The sequence below is a fragment of the Argopecten irradians genome, unplaced genomic scaffold (genome assembly GCF_041381155.1).
Source record: "Argopecten irradians isolate NY unplaced genomic scaffold, Ai_NY scaffold_0956, whole genome shotgun sequence".
NCBI classification, from domain to species: domain Eukaryota; kingdom Metazoa; phylum Mollusca; class Bivalvia; order Pectinida; family Pectinidae; genus Argopecten; species Argopecten irradians.
This window is the reverse complement of record NW_027188423.1, coordinates 12,461-22,752: the sequence shown is the minus strand read 5'-3', so window position 1 is coordinate 22,752 and position 10,292 is coordinate 12,461. Positions and strand designations below refer to the sequence as shown.

Genomic DNA, 10,292 nt, shown 5'->3' with positions numbered 1-10,292 from the left:
AGTCTCCGCCTCCGCCTCGCGCGATCTTCGACAGGTGAAATTTGTTTGTTTTAATAAATAACTAGCAAGATAAAAAATCAATATAAAAACTTTTGTCGGAAACAATTATATTTTAAAGTTCACACAAAGTCAATCATTCGTAAATATCATAATGCGGTTAATCATAGGCAACATGTACTTAACATCCCGTTGTATGCATAGAGGTGGGACATTTTTGTCTCACAAATGTGTCTAGTGTTTTTGAGCCAGCCATCATCAGATAGTATGCTATTCAAATCACCTTTCGTCTGTCGACCGTTTTTTCCGTCGGTTAACATTACATATATGTAGCTGTGGTGTAATGCCTAACACCACCGACGTCCTCAGCCGAGGCCGTCCTTTATCGCGTGTTTCGACCCCTTACTCGGTACACTCTGAGGATGGGGGGTCCACAGTGGTGATCAGTCACTGCACGTCGGTGGTGGCTGTCAAGCTACTGGTGTATTTCCTCATCCACACACAGCATGAAGCTCGTTCTGCTGCCTTGGCCATCCTCTGCACTACTGCCCTTATATACCTGCCCGCCAACCATAGTGCAGACAGCATTCTCCACACAGACTGTGCAGAGAAGCCTCTGCAACCAACCTCAACAGGGTAGCTCCATGTCTGCCAGCCCTGCTCCCTACATTACAGCAGTAGTGCCTCATACTTTGTCCTCTTTCTTTCGTGGGCTTCGCTGCACCTTTCCTTCCATGGAACTGTAAGCTCAATGATGATGATTTTCTTCGATCCTGGTGACCAAAGAACGATATCCGTTCTGAGGTTGGTAGGAATAATATCCGGAAACTTTAGTCTCTGGTTGAGATCTACAGCCAGTCTCCAGTCCCCTGCCTGGATGATGATTCCGGTTGATTTCTCAGATCTTGACGTTCTTTACAATTCTTGTTACCGCGAGTCCTCAGAAAGTACTGAAGGGATATAATCTCTAAACCTATAATCTATAATCCTGGTTGTGCATATTGCAGTTTAGGACCGATCAGTCAACAAAAATGTTCGAATGATATGAACATATAATAAAATTTTGGGTTTTTTTTTCAGAGCGGCCTTCGGGAGGTGATTAACAATTTACAGGTAAATTAAACGAACATGTATAGGGTCCAAAATTAATGATTCAGAATTTATTTCTGTGATGCAAGTTTTTAGATATGATGCAGTTAAATTATCGGGCTCACGTTGTACTGTTTGCATATATGCGTTCAGAGTTAATACGAATAAAAACACCATATCTTTTTCTGAATATCCCATTCGTTTACTCAAGAAAAGCTGCAACAAAATTAATTAATAGTGACTTCATTATTTTGGATATCCGCGAATACTGAAAATTATAATGTGATTGTGTGTTATAAAAATATTTAGATTAATCAAAGTTACAACTGTAGCTTTCATCATCAGTCACCTATCCCTGTCTCCACTTTTCGCCTCGCGCGATCGTGGACGAGTGACATGTGTTTGTTTTGGTAGATAACTAGCAAGATGAAATACTCATTTTCTTTTTGCCAGAAACAATTGTATCTTAATCATTATGTTATTGGAAAATATGAAGATTTCTTGAATTTATGTACTATCACGTCAATAAGTTAAGCAAAACGAAAATAGCCTGCCGTTAAGTTGTACATTTTATTTATAAAAAGTCAACAATTTACAGGTAAAGGATTTATTAAAGATGCAAAATTTATGATTCAGGATTGATTTTCTTGGCGCAAGGTTTTAAAAACAACCCAGATGTGATGCAGTTACTGTTTGTATATGCACGTTCAGTGTTAAAAATGAAATCCGGTGCTAGCAAGTTGTTTTATCTATATACCAATATGTAATAACAGTGGTAACTAGGTGTCCTAAATAAATGACCTCCGACCTCCTTAGAAACGATGGCCGACATATAGTGATGGTTTTCAACACGAAAGTAGTTCACTTGCATGTCAGCTTTAAAACAGTTCATGACCATCAAAGGTATTGTCATCTGCTGGTCCAAAATGATCTATCTAACTATTTTTTAATTAGTTTCACATTGTTATTGGGCATTTTAAAGGCTTATTCGAAGCTAATTTACAAATATACAATATGTATATATGTATTTGTTATGTGACATTTTTTTTTTGGTTTGTAAATTTGTAGTGTCTTAATAAAGAAGCAGATCGCCTCGTCAATTTGACCAATTATTTCCCCTTAATTTTTATGTAAAACAATATGATTCTTAATAATAAAGAATCTAAAAAGTGGTATTTGGAAAAACCTTTGCGATTATATGAAAATAATATTGTTTGAGACAAATTAACTAACGTAAATAGTAGAATTCATATCACGAATGATGTGGCTAGGGTAAGTTAGTGAATATGAAAAATAGCTTATTTCAAGTTTCCAAAAGTTATAGATTCAAGATCTATTTATTCGTCACTTGTTTAATAAACAAAGGTTATTTTTAAAGGACATAATTTAACCAATTTAGAATCCGTAGAGAATGGCAAAAGTAATTAGCATTGCCGCTGTATTCATCGGTGTGTTAAATTTTAATATTGAAAGCTATAATACCCCCTTTGCTGCTCCGTATCAATTAAATACACTTTTGATGTATTATGTTCGAATGCAATGAAAATATGATAAAATCCCTATTGTTTACTTTTTTCAGGAGGAACGTAAGAAGGAGACAGAAGAGATGAAGGTAAATATGCCAATAGCTTTATTGAAGGTTCTAAAGTTTATGATTCAGGATTCATTTCCTTGAAGCAAGTTCCAAAGGTAATGATGATAATACTAGTTTTAAAAACAATTATGATATATTTCAAAAGATATTGCACAAGGTATTCGAATGCAATGAACATATAGTAACATTCCTTATGTTGTTTTTTCAGCAGGGCGATCAAGAGGAGTGCGTCATTGTAAAGGTAAATAAGACAATAACACCTTAATTAAAGGTTTAAAAGTTAATAAATAAGGATTTAATAATAAAACAACAAACACAATATTGATAGTAATGGCCACGGTGTTTATTTTGCCATTTAATATTGGGCGTCAATAACGGCCCACAACAAGCAAAGGGCGTCAATAACGGCCCACACAATTCAAAGGGGCGTCAATAACGGCCCACACAATTCAAGGGCGTCAATAACGGCCCACACAATTCAAGGGGCGTCAATAACGGCCCACGCATCAATCAAAGGGCGTCAATAACTGCCCAACTGGCATCACTACCAGTAGAAAACAAGTACAATAACAATTTAAATTGACTGAAAATTCAAGACATTTGATGATCAAGGAGAATCCAATGATCATCCAAAATATGCCAATTTAACTTGTGAAATATGCTTTTAATTATTCCCTGGGCTGATGTTAGCGAAGTCCTGCCAGCCCAACTAATATGGTATTAAAAAGCACGAAGGAAACACACGCGCAGAAGTATACAAACCAACGTCATGGCACAAACTCTACTGAAGCATTCAATATAAATGTCCATTCTCCTGTAACTGCATTATTGGAATGGCGACTTTCACAGGTGTAACACAAACCATGAGGAAAATTCCAGCGATGCTGAAAAAGACATAAAACAACGCAGAAATCTCTTTCAATTTAAAGGGATAGGGAGGGAGGGTTTTCGTTTAACACCGTGACAAAAAAGACCGGAAAGGTCACTTCCGGTGATCTACAAAAGGTCGATGGGGCTGAATGTTATGAAGGGGGACAACTCATATATCAATTAAGCTAAATTTATGAAATAAACAAATTTAAAAAACCTGAACTTGTTCCTTAAATAACCCAAGTTATTCTGTAGTAATAACTTGTAGGCCATTATTTAATAAAACAACAAACACAATATTGATAGTAATGGCCACGGTGTTTATTTTGCCATTTAATATTGGGCGTCAATAACGGCCCACAACAAGCAAGGGGCGTAAATGACGGCCCACACAATTCAAAGGGGCGTCAATAACGGCCCACACAATTCAAGGGACGTCAATAACGGCCCACACAATTAAAGGGGCGTCAATAACTGCCCAACTGGCATCACTCAAAGGGCGTCAATAACTGCCCAACTGGCATCACTACCAGTAGAAAACAAGTACAATAACAATTTAAATTGACTGAAAATTCAAGACATTTGATGATCAAGGAGAATCCAATGATCATCCAAAATATGCCAATTTAACTTGTGAAATATGATTTTAATTATTCCCTGGGCTGATGTTAGCGAAGTCCTGCCACAAGGCTCATGAAAATGAATTCATTTACATGAGCCTCCGCCACATGATAGGAATATTATGGGGGAACGAAGCTAACATCCCAAACCACCCTAGCCGAAATTAAACCAAATAGATAATTTCTACTGAAACATAACTACTTAAAACTGGTTACGAAAATTGTGGGAATAACCGGTCGCCCCAAAACAGCATTCGCTCGATTGCCCCTTGTATACAATTGAGCAATATATCATTGCCTAAGCTATTTAGATGAACATTGTCTGTGTCTAAAAATGCAACACGATTTGCCTGAATATCATTGTATTTAATATATCCACCCCCCAGTTCTAACACTTGTTTTGCAATGTCCCTATTGACTCTAATTCTGGCCCGATTGGCAGCAGACACATTCTCCGAACCGCGCCAACTTAACCGGGGCAACATCTGTGACCAAACTAGGACTGTACGGGGAAGGAGGCTAGCTAGGTACCTGAAGTCCATACAGATTTGTTCCCTTAAATTGTAGGACCCCACCTCAATAAGGTCATTGGCTCCACAATGTAATATTAGCATAGATGGTTCCCCCTTAGCATTCATCATATCCTGCACATTGGTAATAACAGAATCCCACCTCATCCCACTCTGTCCTCTCCACCATATATAACAACTCTGTCGTTGTAATCCAAGATGGCGACCCCCTGGCCTAGTCGCTGCGTGAAAGGAGGCTCGCTTAATAATGGAAGAGCCCACTATGTAGATCGAATGACTGTGATTTCCTGAAAACTTAAGGCTAAAATTAGCCCATGTAACAAATAGCCTAATTTTTGAACAATCAGAGCAAGGGGACGCCAGTGCTCTAGAATACTATTCATTATACTTTGAAAGGTGTAATACATTAGGTCTTTACAAAGAGGCAGGAAAACCTAAATCAAGACAAAGCAATATAGCTTAAAATTTTAGTTCTAACATAACTTTCTCTGGAATTCTGATATACTGCCTAAAGGTGTCTGAACTCCAGCGCCCCAACAACTGAATCTCCCTGTCAGATAAGCCCCTGATTGCTGCTTCAGTGGCAGCTCCTATTCTAAATGAATGCGTCTTATACCGATTGCTATCAAAGCCTAAGAAAAGCAAGGTTTTTTTTAAAACTGATGCAAACTGGTACCTAGTCAAAGGAGAATGATCAAAATGGCAGAAGAGGGGGCCAGGGTTCCTATGCCTTACTGTTATGTACTGTTCAAGACATTTAACTGGACAGAATGTTCCTTCTAAACGAGGAATACATACGGTACACCCTTTACCTTCTTGATCAGTTTTTGAAAAACGGAGAGCAACTTCGAGAATATTCCCTATCTTAATATCCTGCAAAGATACCACCTTCTGAATCATGCTCATTTTCGTGACAGTTAGTTCGCCTACTCGGAAAAAACCAAAGAATGCTAGTAAAAATGCTGCAGAAAACAATTTTGACTCGTATGTAGAACTGCACACCAAAGGCAAAGCCTTTAAGATCCTAGCCAGTATATCAGCAGTAATAGGGGCCCTCATGTTACTTACTTTCCTTTGTCTCCTCATACCAGCTAACATTTTCTTCACGAGAAAATTAGACAAGAAATCCTCACAAAGAAAGCCAGAAGACTTAACATGAAAATTAATACCTGCTAAATAAGTATTGACTGTTGCAGGAGACAAACCTTTATCAGCCATGTACAGCACAAAATTCAATATCTGGCTCAAAGGAGGGGGCCAGACCCTTGTTAGACCAGTGTCGACAACAAAAGTATTGAACATGTTTAAACCTGACGTGTAGGCTTCAGCTGTATTTTCAGAAACTGAAGCCAATATCAAATTGTCAAACTGTTTTTTATATTGCTCCAAAATGCCTGGAGGATGACTGTTGGATGCTGATCGGCCTCGGGAGCCAATTCCCTGAATCTGGACCACTGAAAACGTGACAAAGCATCAGCAATTGAATTGTCTTTACCTCTTACATGTCTAGCTCTGATCTGAATATTGCTTCTAATGCAATGTAAAACTAATGGACGAATCAGTGCCATCACATGATCTGAACGAGAAGTTGAATTATTAAGTATCTCCACCAAAGCTTCGTTATCACAATGTAGTAATATTTTTTTGTTACCGAATTCTCTCTGCCAAGTAAAGAGGGCCATAACAATAGGAATCAATTCTAAAAAGGTAATGTCTTTCAGCACAGGCGAGTTATGCCAACTGCTGGGCCACTTGAAGACAAACCAATGTTTTTCGAACACAGCGCCACAACCTTATTCAACATTACCTTCACTATCAGTGGACAGCTCTAAGTCGGAGTTAGCAATCCAGTTCGGATCAAAGAAATGAAAGGTACCATTGAAACTCTGAAAGAACTCTAACCAAACTCTGATATCTTCTTTTGTTCCTTTTGACAAACGAATAAAATGATTAGGTCTAGAAGCACCAGATAACAACCCATACAATCTCCTAGAAAAGGCTCTGGCACCTGGCATAGCTTTAACGAGAAGGCTAGTTTACCTAATAAACTCTGAAGGTCTTTTAACTGAATTTTATTTTGTTGAACCAAGTCTGCTAAAATCAGAGTTAATTCCTGAACCTTGTCCTGTGGTACTCTAACTATTTCTTCAAGGGTGTCAATTTCTAATCCTAGGAAAACTAAACAAGTGACTGGACCCTCAGTCTTTTCTACTGCGACAGGTACACCTAATTCCAGACAAATATTATCAAAACTGTCCATGGCCTGTTTACAAGCAATGTCATCAGACTTACCCCCAAATAGGAAGTCATCGAGATAGTGTTCGATTGAATTGCTGTTACATTGACTACGTACTAGCCACTCCAAAAATGTTGAGAACTTTTCAAAGGCAGCACAAGAGATGCTACACCCCATGGGTAAACACTTGTCAACATAATAATCTTCACCCGCTTTTATACCCAATAAGTCAAAATCACCTGGAAAAATTGGCAGCAAACGAAAGGCTGATTTGATATCTTTTTTTCCTAGCAAAGCACCCTTACCAAGCTTTTGAACCATTGACATTGCTTGATCAAATGTAGTGTAGTGTACTGAAGTAAGGGATTCGTCTATAAAATCATTGACGCTCTCATGCTCTGGATATGACAAATTCTGAATCAGCCTCCAACCCCCTGTTTTTTTAGGAACTAAACCCACTGGTGAGACCCTAAGATTAGAAATTGGCTTAGTTTTAAATGGACCTATCATCCTACCAGCTTCCACTTCATGCTGTAACTTAGTAACAAGGATATCAGGATTTTGTAATGCAGACCGCAAGTTTTTTGATTCCCTTGGATAACGAGGGCCTGTAAAATGAAGCTTAAAACCACTATCAAAACCGTCCTTCAATACCTGTGCAACAGCTTTGTTTGGGTATAGGTCTAAATAACGATTAAGAGCCATTTTGTTGATTGGGGTTTTTCCCAGATCCCATATCTTTGTTATAATGGTATCTACTGTAGGATGCTGATTGGGGACGAAAATTAGCCTGAGGTGGATTAGACCCCCGAATATTGCTTGCCCCACTAAATTGAGAAGGCATTCTAATATTATTCATCCCAGCTTGACCTTTGAACCCCTGGCCTTGACCTCGAAAACAAGAAATCTTTGAATGAGACCCACCACATTGCATGCATTTATGAGCATAACTACAATTTGATCTTTGACATAATCCCTTATAGTTAAATTCATAACAGCAGCCTCTAGCCATGTTACTTCTGATTTGATTGGAACCGTCACCAGCCTTTGACATGCCAGATGACAAGCAAGTTAACCATAATTCCCCATCAACTACACCCCAGGACCTATCAGGCTGGCGAGCTTGACGAAGCCTGAATTGCTCATCATATGTTTTCCATCCCATTCCCTTGAATGATTTAGCTGCCAATCTAACAATTGACATATACTTAAGCAGTTCCTGCCCCCTATCATGCCTCTGTGTAAAAATTGCACTAAATATTATGAAAGCGTCTGTCCAAGCTTCTATAGTATCTATTCTATTTTTGGTCCCTTTCTGCTTTAGAACAAGTGCACCGTCAACTATACTTAGCGTTTGTGAATTTATTGCTTCCTGATTTGTTTCAAGAAGCAAAGCCAAATTTAAATATTCCGAGCTCCAGATTCGAGCTCTGGTTGCCTGGGATACATGGGCCCCCACAGTGTCCCCAACACTAATCAATGGGGAAGGGAAATCAGTACCTGAGATCGAGGATTGAAGTGGCATACTCGACAACAAATTGGTACCGGAAGCTGATGCTTGTTCATCCTGGACTCCGTCTGGGGAACGGTCATGCTCCTGTAGCTCCGGAATGACAGACACCTCATGATCACTCTCCTGCAGCTGACTGGTACCACGCCCTCGACCCCTGGGACCTGAACCCCTTCGAGCAGCCCTGGCATAAGGACTATTAGTCTTCCTTCTCTTGGATGGAGGCATGTTGGGCAATTAGCTCAAATGTAATAGGTGCTATAAATTAGAACAAGATCAAACTAAAATTAATGAATATTAAATTGAAATTCAAATTATAAACTGTAATTATTTTTTAAACAGAATCTTAAAACCTGGTATAATTAATCATCAGCAATTTGGACACAAAAACAGTCCACAAAGAATTCCTAGCCAAGTTAAGTAGTTAGAACTCAAAATTGTTAAAAAACCGACAAATTATAAATAAATAAATATTAACAAAAAATTTCGACTAATTATTTCATACAGATGTTAAATACATTCACTAAAAGAATTAAACATTTAAATCTAAACCTAGCTCCAATCAATTTCCTAACGATTTTTGTAACTTTTATTAACACGAAAACAACATCAACCTGCACGAGTGCAAATATCAGTCGTAATCAATAGACAGATCTAAACCGACGACGCTCGCCGTTTGACAACTCGGACCGAGCGGGACGAACTGACCTGCTTCAATAAATTCAAAAAACGATATTCTAACATTTGACGAGTCTAATTATTTCCCATTGACGTAACAAGGATTCAATAGAACTATACAAACGTGTAAATATAGTTGCTACAGCTAACGGCGTTGTAGAATCACGAACGCCAACCATCTTTACACGTGAGAATAGATTCGATATTTTAAGAACGGGATTAACAGCGCCCTGTGCACGCTAAACCCCACAATTATTAATCAGCACATACAAATTACCGACCACCAATATAAATCTGTGTCGAAACCACACAATGGACTTCGGATGCACGTCGATTATACAAAAACTTATGGATGGCTTTTTCTTCAACACGTTTTCGTTTAACACCGTGACAAAAAAGACCGGAAAGGTCACTTCCGGTGATCTACAAAAGGTCGATGGGGCTGAATGTTATGAAGGGGGACAACTCATATATCAATTAAGCTAAATTTATGAAATAAACAAATTTAAAAAATCTGAACTTGTTCCTTAAATAACCCAAGTTATTCTGTAGTAATAACTTGTATTAATCACTATGCTGAACATTCCCCTCTTTGACATGCCTAGTTAATCACTACGCTGTACATACCTCCCTTTGACATGCGTAGTTAATCACTACGCTGTACATACCTCCCTTTGACATGCCTAGTTAATCACTACGCTGTACATACCTCCCTTTGACATGCCTAGTTAATCACTACGCTGTACATACCTCTTTTTGACATACCTCTCTTTAATCACTACGCTGTACATACCTCCCTTTGACATGCTTAGTTAATCACTACGCTGTACATACCTCCCTTTGACATACCTCTCTTTAATCACTACGCTGTACATACCTCCCTTTGACACGCCTAGTTAATCACTACGCTGCACATACCTCCCTTTGGCATGCCTAATTTATCACTACACTGTACATACCTCCCTTTGGCATGCCTAATTAACCACTACGCTGTACATACCTCCCTTTGACATGCCTAGTTAATCACTACGCTGCACATACCTCCCTTTGGCATGCCTAATTTATCACTACACTGTACGTACCTCCCTTTGGCATGCCTAATTTATCACTACGCTGTATATACTTCCCTTTGACATGCCTAGTTAATCACTACGCTGTACATACCTCC

General features: G+C 38.7%; 2 protein-coding genes across 4 annotated transcripts; both read right to left on the bottom strand.

The window, feature by feature from the left end:
* Positions 1-3,001: 3,001 nt before the first annotated feature.
* On the bottom strand, positions 3,002-9,698 carry LOC138313822 (uncharacterized). Of its 3 annotated transcripts, none has more exons than XM_069254096.1 (2): positions 8,437-9,695; positions 3,002-3,564 (listed from the first exon to the last, which is right to left on the bottom strand). In XM_069254096.1, the coding sequence occupies exons 1-2, from the start codon at positions 8,672-8,674 to the stop codon at positions 3,524-3,526; spliced, it is 279 nt and encodes a 92-aa protein (XP_069110197.1). In that variant the 5' UTR covers positions 8,675-9,695; the 3' UTR covers positions 3,002-3,523. The 3 variants fall into 3 exon arrangements, with proteins under 3 accessions (XP_069110197.1, XP_069110195.1, XP_069110196.1); XM_069254094.1 differs by lacking the exon at positions 3,002-3,564 and having other exon boundaries at positions 6,736-8,704; positions 9,395-9,698; XM_069254095.1 differs by lacking the exon at positions 3,002-3,564 and having other exon boundaries at positions 6,736-8,704; positions 9,406-9,698.
* LOC138313823 (uncharacterized) lies at positions 4,844-6,491 on the bottom strand. The gene has a single exon (XM_069254097.1). It carries the CDS (start codon positions 6,000-6,002, stop codon positions 5,160-5,162), a length of 843 nt encoding a protein of 280 aa, XP_069110198.1. The 5' UTR covers positions 6,003-6,491; the 3' UTR covers positions 4,844-5,159.
* Positions 9,699-10,292: the final 594 nt, after the last annotated feature.

What these genes read in the sequence shown, in the direction of transcription:
- LOC138313823 (XM_069254097.1), bottom strand. Translation starts at nt 6,002, where the DNA reads ATGTTCAATACTTTTGTTGTCGACACTGGTCTAACAAGGGTCTGGCCC.
- LOC138313822 (XM_069254094.1), bottom strand. Translation starts at nt 8,674, where the DNA reads ATGCCTCCATCCAAGAGAAGGAAGACTAATAGTCCTTATGCCAGGGCT.